The 17,342-nt window shown below is 37.5% G+C and overlaps 2 protein-coding genes and 1 non-coding gene across 4 annotated transcripts in view; 1 reads left to right on the top strand and 2 right to left on the bottom strand.

Annotated features, from left to right (window-relative positions):
• The window catches only part of LOC126194794 (transmembrane protein 87A), a 76,068-nt gene extending 64,530 nt beyond the window's left edge, over positions 1-11,538 (top strand). Inside the window, exons 14-16 of the mRNA XM_049933100.1 lie at positions 1,727-1,779; positions 1,920-1,947; positions 10,021-11,538. Of these exons, the coding sequence (XP_049789057.1) occupies positions 1,727-1,779; positions 1,920-1,947; positions 10,021-10,062 (123 nt within the window). The 3' untranslated portion in view covers positions 10,063-11,538. The remainder of the gene's footprint in view (positions 1-1,726; positions 1,780-1,919; positions 1,948-10,020) is intronic.
• Positions 1-17,025, bottom strand: part of LOC126194795 (uncharacterized) — a 71,061-nt gene extending 54,036 nt beyond the window's left edge. The window contains exons 1-2 of one of the 2 annotated variants that reach the window (XM_049933101.1): positions 16,897-17,025; positions 13,577-13,865 (exon numbers count right to left, since the gene is read on the bottom strand). In XM_049933101.1, the coding sequence (XP_049789058.1) occupies positions 13,577-13,695 (119 nt within the window). In that variant the 5' untranslated portion in view covers positions 13,696-13,865; positions 16,897-17,025. Of the gene's footprint in view, positions 1-13,576; positions 13,866-14,586; positions 14,631-16,896 lie in introns of those variants that run through there. The other variant, XM_049933102.1, reaches the window with a different exon arrangement.
• LOC126196852 (U11 spliceosomal RNA) lies at positions 16,914-17,043 on the bottom strand. The gene has a single exon (XR_007539280.1). It is a non-coding gene; the product is annotated as a U11 spliceosomal RNA (small nuclear RNA).
• Between the last annotated feature and the right edge of the window lie 299 nt (positions 17,044-17,342).

Raw genomic sequence — 17,342 nt, 5'->3', positions numbered from 1 at the left:
AAAGGCAAATCAGCTCAAAGATTGTTACAGTTACAAAGCTGAAGTATTAAGCATCAGCAATGCATGTCTAACACAAATTTGTATGTTGTAACTGTTCTTTGATCGTTTGTGGAAGGAGTATCACATTGTTCCTTCTCTAGATTGTCGCACAGATGACAAAATGGTAGATATCAAAATAGACGACAGAGGGGTAGAGAAACAATTAAAATCGCTCAAAAGAGAAAAGGCCGCTGGCCCTGATGGGATACCAGTTCGATTCTTCACAGGGTATGCGAAGGAACTTGCCCCCCTTCTTCAGCGGTGTACCATAGGTCTCTAGAAGAGCGTAGCATTCCAAAGGATTGGAAAAGGGCACAAGTCATCCCCGTTTTCAAGAAGGGACGTCGAACAGATGTGCAGGACTATAGACCTGTATCTCTAACGTTGATCAGTTGTAGAATTTTGGAACACGTATTATGTTAGAGTATAATGTCTTTTCTGGAGACTAGAAATCTACTCCGTAGGAATCAGCATGGGTTTTGAAAAAGACGGTTGTGTGAAACACAGCTCACACTATTCATCCACGAGACTCAGAGGGCCATAGACATGGGTTCCCAGGTAGATGCCGTGTTTCTTGACTTCCGCAAGGCATTCAATACAGTTCCCCAAAGTCGTTTCATGAACAAAGTAAGAGCATATGGACTATCAGACCAATTGTGTGATTGGATTGAAGAGTTCCTAGATAACAGAACGCAGCATGTTATTCTCAATGGAGAGAAGTCTTCCGAAGTAAGAGTGATTTCAGGTGTGCCGCAGGGGAGTGTCGTAGGGCCGTTGCTATTCACAATATACATAAATGACCTTGTGGATGACATCAGAAGTTCACTGAGGCTTGTTGTGTATGATTCTGTGGTATATCGAGAGATTGTAACAATTGAAAATTGTACTGAAATGCAGGAGGATCTGCAGCGAATTGACGCATGATGCAGGGAATGGCAATTGAATCTCAATGTAGACAAGTGTAATGTGCTGCAAATACATAGAAAGATAGATCCCTTATCATGTAGCTACAAAATAGCAGGTCAGCAACTGGAAGCAGTTAATTCCATAAATTATCTGGGAGTACTCATTAGGAGTGATTTAAAATGGAATGATCATATAAAGTTAATCGTCGGTAAAGCAGATGCTAGACTGAGATTCATTGGAAGAATTCTAAGGAAATGCAATCCAAAAACAAAGGAAGTAGGTTACAGTACGCTTGTTAGCCCACTGCTTGAATACTGCTCAGCAGTGTGGATCCGTACCAGATAGGGTTGGTAGAAGAGATAGAGAAGATCCAACGGAGAGCAGCGCGCTTCGTTACATGATCATTTAGTAATCGCGAAAGCGTTACGGAGATGATAGATAAACTCCAGTGGAAGACTCTGCAGGAGAGACGCTCAGTAGCTCGGTACGGGCTTTTGTTGAAGTTTCGAGAACATGCCTTCACCTAATCATGCAGTATATTGCTCCCTCCTACGAAGCATACTGACAACCCTTCTTTCCACGAACAATACGAGACTGGAATAGAAGGGAGAACCGATAGAGGTACTCAAGGTACCCTCCGCCACACACCGTCAGGTGGCTTGCAGAGTATGGATGTAGATGTAGATTTTAGAATTTGGTGGTGGCTTTGCAGCGTTATACTTGACTCACATACTGTATTTTTCTCCAATTTTTTAAAGTCATGTTTTATATTTTCTTGCAGGAAGATGACCTGAAATGGGTTGAAGAAAACATCCCATCATCTGTGCCTGACACGTATGTGTTACTTATCATGAGGATAAAGTTTATTTTTTGTACCTATAGCATGATTTTTCAATAGTGAATAAGCCATATTAAATACTCTGTTAATTATGTGTACATATTGGAGCTAAAATGATTCTTTCTCTTCTTTACAGTGCATTACCTATCTTGGATTCAGATGAGGTAAGTTATGTCTTCTTCTGTCTTTCTGATTTCAAGAGGATCGAGGTTAAAAGTGTAACTGCTCACTGATGACCTGGCAAAGATTGCATCAACATCGAGTCATACCAGTGTTGGGTTTGTGTCGGTTCTGGAGCACCACGACCAACCTCATTTGAGCTCTTCTGTCAGGAGAGTTAATTTGGAGTTGGAATGGCTACTTGGATCTGGTGCAGGGTCACACATTGGTGTGGTTCCTGTTGATTCACTCTGTAGGTGGGACACTACTAGGCATGGCCTACACCTCAACGGGAAAGGGAGGGGTAAACTGGCTGGGCTGATAGCAGGAATTTTAATGGGGGGAGGAACTACATCTCATGGTGGAAACTCTTTTTTAGTGTAAGATCAGTGTCCAGTGGGAAACTCAGCCAGGAAAGTACTAAAGATGTTAATAAAGTTCAAGATATTCACAAAAGTAAAGTGAAAAATAATGTTAGTACATTTCATCAAAATATTGGGGGATGGAAGAATAAAGTTGATGAGCTTCTGCTTTGTTTAGAAGCTATAGAAACTGAGAATGTAATGGATGTACTATGCCTGTCTGAGCATCACATTGTCACTGATATGCAAAAGGTTAGCATCAATGGGTACAAGTTAGCTGCACATGTAAGTAGAGATAATATGATGAGAGGAGGAGTTGCCATATATGTCAAGAGCTTCCACATTGTAAAAAATTTAGAAACTAAAAAATTTTGTGTAGAGCAACATATGGAAGCATGTGCCACTAAATGATGGTACTTTCATAATTGTAACTGTGTATAGGTCCCACTCAGGGAATTTCCAGCTATTTCTAGGAAACTTGGATGCATTGTTGTGCTGTCAGACGGGGGGGAAGCAAATTATCATTTGTGGGGATTTCAATGTTGATTCCCTGAAAGAGTGTAATAGGAAGAATGACCTTGTAGTATTACTCAGTACTTTCAATTTGAGCTCTGTCATTGATTTTCCTACTGAGATAACAAAGAACAGCAGTACATTGATAGATAACTTTTTTATAGACCAAGTTTAAGGACATAAATGCTTATCCTGTTGAGAATGGTCTTTCTGATCATGGTGCACAGCTAGTTACAGTACATGACATAGCTCCATGCAGTATATCAAATCAGACTTTCAAAGCAGTGCGTTCAATTAACAATAAAAATATTACAAACTTTATGAAAAGCCTACAGCAGCTAGACTGGGATGAAGTGTATAAGGAACCCAATGCAAACTTGAAATATAACTTATTTCACGATACATTTTTAAGGGTAATTGAAAATTGTTTTCCCAAGAAAATAGTTAAACATAATTCCAAGAAAACGTATAAAAAACCTTGGCGAACTAAAGGAATAAGAATATCTTGCAACCGTAAAAGAGAACTGTATCTAACAGCAAGAGGGAGTACTGACCCTGAAATTGCTCAATATTAAAAAAACTATTGGGCGGTACTAAGAAAAGTTATTAAAAAGTCCAGAAGCATGTGTATCATATCTGAGATCAGTAACTCTGATAATAAAGTTAAAGCAATTTGGAATATTATTGAAAGGGAAACAGGGCAACCAAGAGCACAGGAAGACTTTAGTGCCATAAAACCGAATGACAAGTGTACTAACAAACAATCAGAAATTGAAAATATTTTCAATAATCATTTTTTAAATGTTGCGGAGAAAATAGGATCTAGATCTTCACTAGAAGAGGCAAGGCTACTAATAGAAGAGGCCATTCCTGTGCAGTTTGAAACAACTGTAATTCCACCAACCTCTCCCTCTGAAATCAGTAAAATAATAAACTCATTGAAAAGTAAAAGCTCTCTTACGGAATTGATGGCATTTACAGCAAGGTACTTAAAGCTTGTTCCCCACAGATAAGTAGGATTCTCAGCCACGTATGTAATAGCTCTTTGGAGCAGGGTGTTTTCCCCGATAGACTGAAATATGCCATTGTAAAACCATTGCATAAAAAGGGGGATACGTCAGATGTCAACAACTACCGCCCAATCTCTCTTCTGATAGCTCTATCAAAAATTTTTGAGAAAGTAATGTTTTCAAGAGTAGCCTCCCATATTTGTAAAAATAAGGTACTAACAAAATGTCAGTTTGGTTTTCAGAAAGGCTTTTCAACAGAAAATGCTATATACACTTTCACTGATCAAATATTAAATGCTCTGAATAACCGGACATCACCCATTGGTATTTTTTGTGATCTCTCAAAGGCCTTTGCTTGTGTAAATCGTGGAATTGTTTTAGATAAGCTAAATCATTATGGTTTGAGGGGGGCAGTGCACAAATGGTTTAATTCATACTTAACTGGAAGGATGCAGAAAGTTGAAATAAGTGGTTCATGTAATGTTAAAACAACAGCTGATTCCTCAAACTGGGGGGGCTATCAAGTACAGGGTCCCACAGGGTTCGGTCTTAGGTCTTTTACTGTTCTTGATATACATTAATGAAGTACCGTTCCACATTGATGAAGATGCAAAGTTAGTTCTTTTTGCTGATGATACAAGTATAGTAATAACATCCAAAAACCAAGAACTAAGTGATGTAATTGTATATGATGTTTTTCACAAAATTATTAAATGGTTCTCAGCAAACGGACTCTCTTTAAATTTGGATAAAACACAGTATATACAGTTCCGTACAGTAAATGGCACAACTCCAGTAATAAATATAGACTTTGAACAGAAGTCTGTAGCTAAGGTTGAATTTTCAAAATTTTTAGGTGTGTCCATTGAAGTGAGGCTAAACTGGAAGCAACACATTGATGGTCTGCTGAAACGTCTGAGTTCAGCTACGTATGCTATTAGGGTTATTGCAAATTTTGGTGATAAGAATCTCAGTAAATTAGCTTACTATGCCTACTTTCATTCACTGTGGCATCATATTCTTGGGGGGGGGGGGTGTAATTCATCGTTGACTAGAAAAGTATTCGTTGCTCAAAAACGTGTGATCAGAATAATTGCTGGAGCCCACCCACGGTCATCCTGCAGACATCTATTTAAGGATCTAGGGATCCTCACAGTATATATATTCACTTGTTGTTAATGATCTTCTCTATGCAGGGTTAAATCCGACTTTGGCACAGAAAGGGGTCAATTATGCTGCCACCAAAGTCTTTGGTCATCTGCCAAACAGCATCAAAAGCCTGACAGATGGCCAACTAACATTTAAAAATAAATTAAAAGAATTTCTAGATGACAACTTCTTCTACTCATTGGCTGAATTTTTAGAAATGAATTAAGGGGGAGGGGGACATTTGTGTCATGCAATATTTCGTGAAATGTAATATCTTGTACAGACATCTTTTATTAACCAGACACGTTCCACATCATTACGAAGTGTCGTATTCATGATCTATGGAACAAGTACTAATCTAATCTAATCTGATGCATTTTGAGGTGGATCAGTACCTCAGTGCGAAAATGAGGTGAAATGCTGTAGTCAGTCTCATGAAGTGAAGTGATTTACAGACAGCATAGAAAAAATAAATCAACATACTTGGACAGAGATTTGAGGAGTGCAGTTTATATATCCGTATGCCATCTGTGATTTTCTCAAATCAGATCATTGCAGCGAAGGCTCCCTAGTGCTGATTCCATATTTAAAATGAAAGAGAGCAGTAATAACAGTGATTTTCATCACAGTACATATAGTCATTTATCATAGAGTAATTGCACGCCATTATGTATTGCTGTAATCAGTTTCTGTTATATGCTAATCAGCAGTTGGATCCAATTCTCACACCTTTCAGATACGTAGCTTCATCTCACATCGTTTGAGACATTGTAAAAGACTGTACTCTCATTTCTATGGTGGCGATGTATATGAGCATAAGCTTTTGTCGCCACAGTACCTTTCTGTAATATTCTATTGAATATGCAACATCCATCATAATGTGATAAAACTACAAATTTTTAGGCTACTATTGCACACCACAGTCATCAGTTGCACATCTAGAATAATCGTTTTGAAGAGATGGTCGTTGTGTTCATTAGAGGTGCACAACACTTGGGTCATTATCACTACAGGTGAAGTAAAGAGAAATTATATATAAATAGATAGTGGTGTTACACTGGGATGTAATAAAAGTTTGAAACACATAAGATGTAGCAAGGAATGTCCAAAAGTAAAGGCTTGCTTTTTCAGAGCATTATCAGTAGATGGTTGGAAGTGTGTGTGGAAATTTTTAGGGATGGATGACAACCTGAACAGAAATTTATTAGACTTTCGAATTGCTAATTACCATTGCCAGAAAAAGATGGAAAGTCACTAGTCGGTAATTAGTGTCCTATGCCAATATTTGGCATACTGATGTTTGTACTCGAGTTCTGAATACTGGTGGATCTTCCTACAGGAGAAGGAATTTGTGCATTGAGGGATAGTGTCCAGTCTGGAGATGTTACTCAAAAGGTGGAAGAAGCTACACAATGGATGGATAGTCAATTTCAGTGACTGAAGTACCTCTTCCCATAGGTACTGTAGGTGAAGGAGGGTGTTGTGGAAACGGCTAGGTAAATGCACTGGATGGCATTCAGGGCTCTCAGATAGAGCATAAGAATTTCATAGCTGGAATACACCTCACCTTCTCCAAAACTCTGAAAATCACACACAATTCACCACCATAGGTGCTGAATTTGTTCAGTATATGGATCTACAAGATACAGTTAGGGGATAATGGGATTCTCTCTCTGCTTAGACTGCTCAGTGTATTATTCTCAGTTGTCGCTTTGGGGCCTGGGGGACCATATGCATTTGATATGTTTCACCACCAATCATTTCTGTTCCTGGCTTTCATGGTCCACTCTCCTTTTCTCAGGCCCATTGCATCCATATTCCAGTTGTCATCCTTCCACCTCATCTGTGGCCTTCCTTTTGCCCTTCACAGATCCTGAGAATGCTACTCGCTGTAGTGTTACCTCTTCCATCCTAATTAAATGTTCTGCCCACATATATCGTCTTTCTTTGGCATATCGACATGGGGCAAATATTGTCCTTGATATTTTTCTCTCAAAAAGCTTCATTTTGTGCAACTGTTTTCTGTGATGTAAGTGTTTCAAACCCATGTAGAAGTACTGAGGAATTACACTCTGATATAGTTTGATTTCACATACTGTAAGCCAAAATATGCTCTGTTTGCTGCTGTGATACTTGCCCTAATCTCAATTTCTGTTATGTTCACTAAAAATGCTTTTCAAATATTTAATTAAATCTGTTCTTGTAAAAGTGAATTCATCAACTGACATTGGGTGCCTTGCTCATGACCATGTATTCAGCCTTCTCCTCCCCAATTTGTAACCCAGCTTTCCTTGCTTGTCATGAACTGCAAATGCGCTTCGCAGTCACTTATTACATCATCATCATCCACATACGCAAGCCAGTTAATTGTATTATCGAGTCTTATTCCAGCTAGGTTTAATTTTTTTAATTCCCTTTCTATCTTTTCTAAAATTAAGTTAACAAATATTTGGACAGAATGCGTCTCCTTGTCTTAAGACCAGTTCGGACTCTTGACATTCCTGTACTGAACTTTATGTGCAAGGAAATCTCTAAACATATCTGCACGTGACACATTAACTTTTTTGGAATTTGAAACTTTTTCAAGGCATTGGTGATTATGCACTTATGTGTGCTGTCATAAGCTTTTTTTTGAAGTCAACAAAAACCATGTGAATGTCTATGCTATGTCCCCAACCTTTCTTGGTTATCTGTTTGAGTGAAACAGGCTGATCTGTTACTTCTGAAATCACATTGATAATCTCCTATAATTCCTTCTGCCTTTAATTGCTTCTGGCGTTGGGATCATTCTTGAGTAGACACTGACACATAATTTTGTAGCTTACATTAAGGAATACAATCCCTCTATAACTGACATACTAGGGGGTCATTACATCAGTAAAAACATAACATCACTTTCTTGTCCATCTGTCCAACTGTTAAGACCCCTTTTTTCTCAGGAATGGGTACAGGTATTAAGTTGAAATTTGTCACATAGTAAGGTCTGGTCCCTTGAAGCTGTGGGGGGCAAAAAAAAGAAGAAGAAGAAAAAAGAAAAAATCATTTATGTCAAATACTTTGAACTTACTTCGTTTTATCCTAGCCTTCACCCCTCAGTGATGCGAGGAGACGCCAGAAACAGTACATGGTTTGGATTCCACATTAAACTGTGGGTCCCCTTCCTCCAGTTGGATAATGGGGATAGGTTAGGGACACCCTACTCACCAAAGTGGTGACTAATAGAAAGCAGTCAGAAACAGGCTGGAAAGGTTGTAAGGATGTTGCAGGGTAGTTTGTGCTGAGAAATAATTGCTAAGAAAAACATTCAGTACATTGCACTGTTTCAGACTTAATTAGCACTGAAGTTAGCCAGTCAGGATGTTATGTGTGCAAATTCAGGTGGCCTGCCAGAGGATGGAGTCACCAAAAGTGTTCTTCTTTTGGTTTCCTAAAACTCAACAAGAGAGCGATACAAAAAGAATATGCTGCAGTAGTAAGGATCGAACCCAAGCCGAAGGCTGAGCAGTCTCGTGTACTATCATCTACGCTATGAGAGGACACTAATTGTATGTGACAGGTGGCCTGAATTTGTGCACACAATGACCTAATTGGCTATCTTTATTGCATTAACTCGGAAACGGCACAATATATCAAATTTTTTCCTTAAGAAATATTTTTCAGCACAACCTACCCTGCAACGTCATTACCAGCTTTTCAGATATTTCTGACCTCCCTTTATACATAATTAGGTTTGTATGGAACCCTCAAAGCATGAGTCCTACTCACACCTCTCATAAACTATTAGGCAGAAGGAGATGCATTGCTGGTACCAATAACAGTTCTGCAGATTTGTTTGTAGGTTTCTCTTCGAAAGAAGAAACACTGCAGATCAAGTCTGTTTGCTGTGAGGACTACACTGGGGAAGGTAGTATTGTATGGGGAAGTGGGGAATGTTTATGTTTGGGAATGTTGCATTCATAGTGAGAAGGAAAGTGTCTAATGACAATACCTATAGAAAGTTGCTAAGGAAAGTGATTACTGTCTTGGATTGAATTTAGAAAAAAAAATACAGCATCAATCAGTTGGAGACGGTAGTAAGCAAAAGGAGAAGAGCTTGTTGTGGAAACATTGTAACCAGCTGTGAGAGGATGATGTGTTAAATGACTGTGAAAATGGAAACCCCAGACTCGTGGGACATATTTCGGGATGGATCAGTATAAGCAGTATGAAATTAAACCACTAGAAAATAAAACTGTGGAGAATTTCACAAGGAATGTGGAAAGGTTGGTTATTACAGGTAGGCAGGTATAGTCAGTTCAGGAATAGACTACAGTGGCTATTATATAAACTTTAGTATGGATACCTGAGAGCTTTGGGTATGGCAGGTAGGCAAGAAAAAAGAAATACGACTGGTTTTAAGTAGCCAAATATGGAAACTTGTGTGAAAAAGAAAGAAAAATTATGACAGACCCACTAGTCACTAGTGCGTTGTTAATGTGAAGTACATAACTTCTAAAGTCACATATTATTAATGACCATGCATTGTAACATACAACACAAGTTACTGCTAATGGTGATAAAATATAACAATATAAGGAAAAGATAGATTGCTACTTACCGTAAAGATGACATGTTAAGTTGCAGACAGCCACAACTAAAATACACTTACATATTAGCTTTTGGCCAGACCTTCATCATAAAAGTAAAAAAACACACACACACACACACAAAATCACAATCACAATTCATTCACACAAGCAAGCACACCTCATGCTTACATGACCACCATCTGCATTCTGGTCCAAGCTGCCAGAGATAGCAGTTTTTTTCCTTATATCGATGTTATTCCAACCTGGAGTTTCCAATGTTTGCTGATAAAATATACTTACTTTCGATTTATTTGTCACTTTAAAGTGTGATAAAACTGTTATTATTTCAGTGTTCGTGTTCAAAATCTCAAAACAGATTTCATTATTATATTCTTAAATAATCGTTTATTTAGCTTCTTAAACATATATAATTCAGAAAAGTAATTTAATAACATTTGCTTTTTTACTCCCTCCAGGAAATCATGACAACAAAGTTCGAGGTTTCGAAAATGCAGTGAAAACAGCAGTATACGTACTTGGAAATATAATATGTAAGAGCTTCCTGTGCAGTTGTCGAGTGTTATGTGATTGGGAAGAGAAGACAGTGGATGTTCAGACCTCAATGTGCAAGTTATCTCTGGTCATGAGAGTCACTGCTCGAGACTGTCTACAGAAGATGCCAGTGGCTGTGTCGAGAGAGTACTACTTTCATCACATTGTTGTTAAAGTAGCACAAATAATAGTGCATTAACATAAAATTTGTCTTCAAATAAATATTTTTACACAACTATATTAGTTTAAAAGCAGAGTTATGTACAAATAACATTTCTGCAAAGTTAATTATTTATTAATACAGATTAGTGCTGTCCAGATTCCACTCCTTTTTAACAGAATAGTAGTATTGCTTCCAGGACGTAGCGTACTGTTAATGTTGTGCTTTTTTGAAGTTATTTGCTGGTGTTTATTACTGGAACATGAGCTGGGACAGCTGGATACCAGTTTTTATGTGGATGTTAAACTCGGATACCAGTGCCTTTTAAGTAAAATATGCAAACAGTTTATTATCAGTGTTTGTTTGTGATTAAGCTCCAAGTTCCTTTGTAATGAAGAGAAAAAAATCAGAATTCAGACTGAATTAGTTTTGCTAGGTAGGATTTTTTACTTAGGTGGCTGTGGATCTGATCTCTTGATCATTTGTGAATAAATTAATCCTTTAAAGAGTTTGTGTAAATATAAACAGTTGGTAGCTTGAAATTTTATATCTACATGACAGTTAAGAGAAATGTCAAAAATGGAGCCACCTCTTTTTTCTGATCTGTGATCACAGATGTTACACGGTTGCATTAATATGGAGAACTATGTTCCTGTGACATAAAGTTGACTTATTCTCAGGCTGATTCTTTTGTTGCATATTAGCTACATCAAACATTTTTGTTTAAGAAACATTATACTAATATGTAACATGCAATGTATTGTAATAGAAAATATGTATTCCTTTATTGCTATTTGACTTAAGCCTAAAAATCTTGTTAGTGTTATTAACTTAAATTGTGATCCACAGTGGTTGTTTTCCACAGGAAGAAACTGGGAAAAGTTTATTTTAGTTCATTTCTAGCGACCGGCATTTTGAATTTTCTACATCCCTATTTTTGTGACATTGCTTTTTAAAACTGATTATTTTACTTGGCACTGTGCACCTTATTTTTGACATTATTTGTGATATTTGTTAACTGTACAACATACTATGTACCATAAAATAATTTTATAAGCTACATGAAGGGAGGTTTATTTAACACAGATCTTCTAGTCACCTTCGGTTTAAGCTGTCTGCTGAGTGGAAAAAAAATCTGTTTCACTCTCCATAGTATTATATGTTTGTGGCAATAAAATTAATGAAAGTTATATACCATGAAGTGTGTGAATAACAAAAAACATATGAATTAAGTGCCTCACCTTTAAAAAGATTCTTAAAATAAAATCTGTTTATAAAATAACACATACCATTTATAAAACCTTTATAACTGCTCTTCTCTCTCTCTCTCTCTCTGCATCCCCTGCCTCTATACATGTATAAAGCAAATTGCTATTACTTCCAGACTGAATGACTCTGAACTGTTTGTCCGACTGAGACTTGAACCCAGAACCTTGCCTTTAGTGTAAAATACTCTTCTGACTTGACCTATCAAGACATGACTTAAGACCCTCCTCACAGTATCACTTCTACCAGTACCTTTCTTTCAGGAGTGTTAGCCCACCAGGTGTGCAGGAGAGCTTGTGCGAAGTTTTTATTCTCATGCTTTAATGCATTGCTTTAGCCTGTCTGATGACATTCTTTAGCACTTTCCAGTATTATCAGCTGTGAAAATGATACAGCTTCCACTCCATCTTACATGATATTCTAATGACATTAGTTATACAAATTGGTTTCTTATTATTACTGCATACATACCTGCAATTTTTAGTTATTAAAGAAACTGATAAATATTTGATGAAATGTATATTTACTGATCAAGTCATTTGTATTGTAGACTTCTTGCTAAGTTTGCCTTTGAGATTAGATTCAAATGTCTGTATTGTAAGTGCACTCAGCTCTTAAATCTTTTGTTTACTACTTGACGATATGGCTCTGCCTTGATTCAGTTAAAGTATTACTATCAATGCACCATGATCTGAAAGGACAATGCTAATTTTAGTCACATTGTGCCCTTCAACTTGAGAACAACCTCGCAAAGTATTGTCCATGATTGTGCTTCAAGTAAATCCATTAACATTCTATTGCCTGAAGAATAAGAAAGAAAGTTCATACTGAAATTTTGACACAAATTAAACTTTATGCACTTCATAAGAACTGAGCCTAGCACAGTGTCAAGTCTGAGAGTAAAACCCTGTAGTCTGAACAGGGTCATCTCTACTGGTGTATGACTCACTCTCCTATACAGTCTTCAAATACTTGGTCTTTACAATATTTGAAATTCTGATTATTTTGAATGAATCACTGCATTTGGGAATAATGGCCAAACTTCTCCTCTGCAGTGAAGTCTTTGCATAGAAATTAGATAAGAGGTACTTTTGAGACATAAAAATGTCTGAGTCAAGATCTATTAGCAATTCATCGACTTAATTCCTCTAACGTTTTGACGAAATAAGCTTACTGCTCCTCCTGATCTTCATTTCCTATTTATTAAAAACTTTCCTCCTACATGATTTCACCCTAGAAAAAGTCTACTCCTTCTGCACATTTATCATTGGAATTTGGTCTTGAGTGAGTCCAGATCCACTTGGTGTACTAGCACTTTTAAGCATAACCAACTATTCCTTCCCAATCCTAGGCAGGTGTAGGCTTTGTCTAGTATAGATACTATCATATGGCACCAACAAAATGCATGCCTTGTCAGGGTGGGCAGAAAGTAACTATTTTTATTTTCCCTCTCCTACAACATTGTAGGTATAAACACAAATTTCTACTAATTTATAATATACCATTGTCTTTCCAAAAGTTACAACTCCGTGTCTGCTCCAGTATTTTCTAGATGCTGTCTTAAATGAACAGGTACGTTTGCTGTGACCTTTCTCACGAAAGGAAACAGTTCATGTTACATGTCTCATTCAGAAATTGTAGGTAATACAAAATTTTCTAACATTTCTAGATATCTTTCTGTGTCAGTAGTGTTTCTCAACAGGCAAGGTCCAATAATGCGGGAAGAAGTCAATCCACACCACACTGTTGTGTTCAGCTTTCCCTAACTTTTTTAATGGTGCCTTTGCAATTACCCTCTGCCCCATAATGACTATTATGATGATTAATGAATCCTCCCCCCCCCCCCGAGACAGTTTTATCACTCCACTGAATTTTTTCATACAGGTGTAGACGATCATGGCATGCGAAAATCATTTCACAAAATTCTACAAGCCTATCTCAGTCATTTGGATACAATATTTGAATATAATGAAGCTTCCACGGTTTGTAATGTGACTTTGTGAACAATTGTACGTACAGAACAGTATGTGACACCGCTCTCTCTTGCAGCCCACCTTGTTGATTTTGAGGGGTTTGGCTTGAACATCTCCCTCAATGTGGCCACCTTTTTCTCTGACGCCGAAGTTGAGGGCCTTCCTGGTCTCTTTGTGTCTGTGACACCTCCAGTAGGCATTAATTTTCTGTGGCAATTTTTAAATGTTTTTGCATCCAGAATAGCTTGCCTCCCATATTGACCCCTTCACATTTGGACCTGAGTCACAGACTGACACACACATCTTGTTGCAAACTGTGGCTCTCTTCTCAATGCTTAATTGTCATGGCATCTCCGTGGCTTCACAGTATCTGGAAAAAAATATGAAAAAAGTAGCATACTTTAGTGTATAAAACAAGATAACTTCCACTGCAGCAATCTAGGAAATCTTAAAATACAAAATAGGGAGTTCTTTCTGCCCAAATGCTGTATACCTTGATTTATCACAGTTCAGGATATATGACAATGTATGAAATTAAGAAAAGGTATACCTCTATTCACCCAAAGATTGGTTTGAACACCGCAATGTCTTAATCTACATGGTCATATTAGAGTTGATAGGCCTTTTGCCTTTCTCTGATCTTTGAACTGAACTGACTTACACAGTCTGTCAGAGGGGAACGTACAGTTTAACATGTACTCTGACCTACACTGCAACTTGGCATTTCTCATCAGAGTAAACCATTTCTAGAGATGACAGAAGTGATATGAGACAGAGAAAAAATCACTAGAGCCAACAGAGGTTCAAACCATGGAGGTTTTCACTGACTGATTGACTCATCATACTCCATAGACAACATCACAAAAAGAGAACCATCAGGAAAGGATAGCAAGTCAAGGAATACATTAACGAAAGACAAGAAAATCAATATATGCAGAGTATTAACAATAAAGTAACACTATAGTGCTTAATGTTATTCATGTTTGTCAGTTAAATTTAACCAAGTAAATTAGAAAGACAGCTGCTTCCTCCTCAGCTATACTAAATATCTACTGTTCATGTACCATTGTTAGCTTAATTCTTACACTTACACCCACTTTCTGCAGTTGACTATGAAGTACAAGGCAGAGGGTACTTCGCATTGTACACTGAATTAAGACTTCTCATTCCATTCACAATGCATGGGAAGAATTACTGCTTAAATGCCCCTGTGCTTACTATAATTAGTCAAATCTTGCTACGGAAGCCATACATAGGGAGCAGTAGTATATTCCTCGATTCCTGTCTTTAACAATGGTTCTTGGAGCGTCATAAATATGTTTTGTGTGATAGTTGGTTTCTTCCATGTTAAGGTACATGTTGCAGATATTCGTGATACACAATCATTTGACCATTCATATTGCCCTTCTTCGTTGATCACACTGGCATTTTTCAATGCAAATAGTACCTACATTTTGTAAACCCTGAGTCTTGTTTAAATACATTAATACTTGTCATGGAATTGAGCAAATAACACTGCTTCATGCCATTTTAGTAACAGATCTTTCCAATCCTTGAATCTTAGTATTCAGATTATGACTACTGAAGTGTTTTTCATTTGAATTGGTTGTGATTCTGAGCACTGAGTGAAGATGCAAGGGGGAAGGAGAATATACTAATGAGTTATCTGAGGTAGAGAGCACTAAACAAACAAGTAACAAACTGAAATTACTGACAGAAGAGCATCTGTTGAAGTTAGGGTGCAGGTAGCAGTGGAGGTCAATGAGAGATGCACAGTATATTTTAAAAAGCTGTTTCAAGTTAGCTGTAGAGCACAATAAGAGGACCAGGCAAACACCTAAAAATAAACAGCCACAAATGTTATGTCATACTGACAAGTCTTCAGAAGACAGCATAGTAGCTTGAAATAAACTTGCAGAACTTACTGAGTACTGCAGCCAATAGTACTTATCACAAATGGCAGTGCACTCATGCCATCACCAAATGAAATGACTAAAGTCTGGAGTATGGGACCATCCAATTCTCTGCACGACAACTAATTCTATATACATCGAATCTATGAAACACTGCCTCCTGAAAGACTGGCTGGCATTTTCCCTACCCACACAGCCTGAGAAAACATCTAATTTTCCACCAAAGGGAGGTTAAAGCCCATGATATGCAACATGTGAATAAGAGCGATACAACTTGAATAGTTAACCTGACTTGTGAAGTATTCAATATAGGTATATGTTGATCTTCCCATGAGTTCTATGAGTAGCACTCAGTCGTGGTTGTGGTTTAGTTAATAGTTTATTTGTGTTGTATGGCCAACTGCCTCACATTTACAAAAATTATATGTTGGGTATGTCTTGGTAAGCAAACCTCGTGAGGCAATATGGTTCTCGTTTTAGCCAAACAGTAAAACACCTTGTATTACTGGAGCACACCCAGACTCAATTAGATGGTTATAATCTTGGAAAAAATAACTGCATTGTACTCTTCATTAAGGACTATCTATCAAAGGAAGTGTGGAGGTGCTTAAATTTCTGCGGGTCTTAGGCTCAATTCATTTAGTAATTACACACTTACAGAGCAGTATTCATGAAGGTCCTACACCCGTCCATTACTATTTCAATCTTACTGAAATGAGAACTGTGCATACATATGTACACTTGATTCATATTTTAATTAATTCTGCACACAGTCTTCCAGGAAAATGAACACAAAACTTTACTGATGATGTGCCTAGGACATTTAACGGGTATTCATGCATGAAAGACACTCAGTGTGTGTGTGTACGTGTTTAATGAAATAAAAACTGTGATGTAGATGTGGTTATTGCGTACAGACACTTCTAGGAACAGTAGTGAATTTCAAAAACGAACGAATTCTATCACTTTTTTAACAGTACTGTAATATGCTTAACTCGGGTGAGTATAGTTTTTCTGAGTTTCATGCAGTTTGCTATCGGACACACAATATTCAGATTAGAAAGATACATTCTATGTTCACATTTATAGTAGTTCTTAACACTGGTTACTAACAACAGTAAAAAACTTTGCAAAGTGACTGTACAATGCTGCTGGAAGCGTTTGCAACGCAGTGCACCTGGTATTTTAAATTGCAAGTGGGGTAACGACGTATTCTGGCTTTTTTCAACTGATTCTGAATTAATAGTCTGGGAGATATATTTTGGATCCGAGTTGCGAATGACTCCCATGGCTATAAGCTTTGACATAATAACAAGGAAATTTTGTTCCCCGATTCGGTGCGGATGACAATGTATCAGAAATTATAATTTATTCACAAATTACAAATAATGTAAGAGTGCCTCTGTTGGAGAGAGCTTTTAACACAAAAAGATCGGTGTTACTATACACGGTATGTGTGTATATTTGCAATTTTCCACCATAACCTACATTTCATTTCAAGTTGCGGGGGCGTCAGTGCTTGTTGGCAGCCAACTGCCCCACAAATACAAAAATTACGTGTTGGGTATGTCTTGATAGCCATACCCCACGAACCGTAAAGGCCCATGCACCATGAAAGTGGCGAACACCCTTTTTAAATCACAGCGTGCTTCAGGTACGATTAAGTAAACGTTAAGTTCGTGCTTCTATTCGAGCACATATACCATCTATTATAAAATGAAAGGTTTAACACAACGAAGAATCGATATTATATTTAAAAAATGCTTTTGTTGCTTATGAAATGCAGCATTGTGTCTTAGTTACTCTCCTGGGTAGTCTTTTTCCCGTTTTTTTACGCGAATCCAGTATGCACTACGTTCAACGCCATCTACCGTTCAGTCTGTGCACTAACGATCAATAGCGCGACCTTGGCGCGATCTACGGCGATAGCTGTA

This window comes from Schistocerca nitens, chromosome 7, assembly GCF_023898315.1.
Source record: "Schistocerca nitens isolate TAMUIC-IGC-003100 chromosome 7, iqSchNite1.1, whole genome shotgun sequence".
NCBI classification, from domain to species: domain Eukaryota; kingdom Metazoa; phylum Arthropoda; class Insecta; order Orthoptera; family Acrididae; genus Schistocerca; species Schistocerca nitens.
Note: the sequence above shows the minus strand (reverse complement) of the source record. Positions and strands in the feature narration are given on the sequence as shown.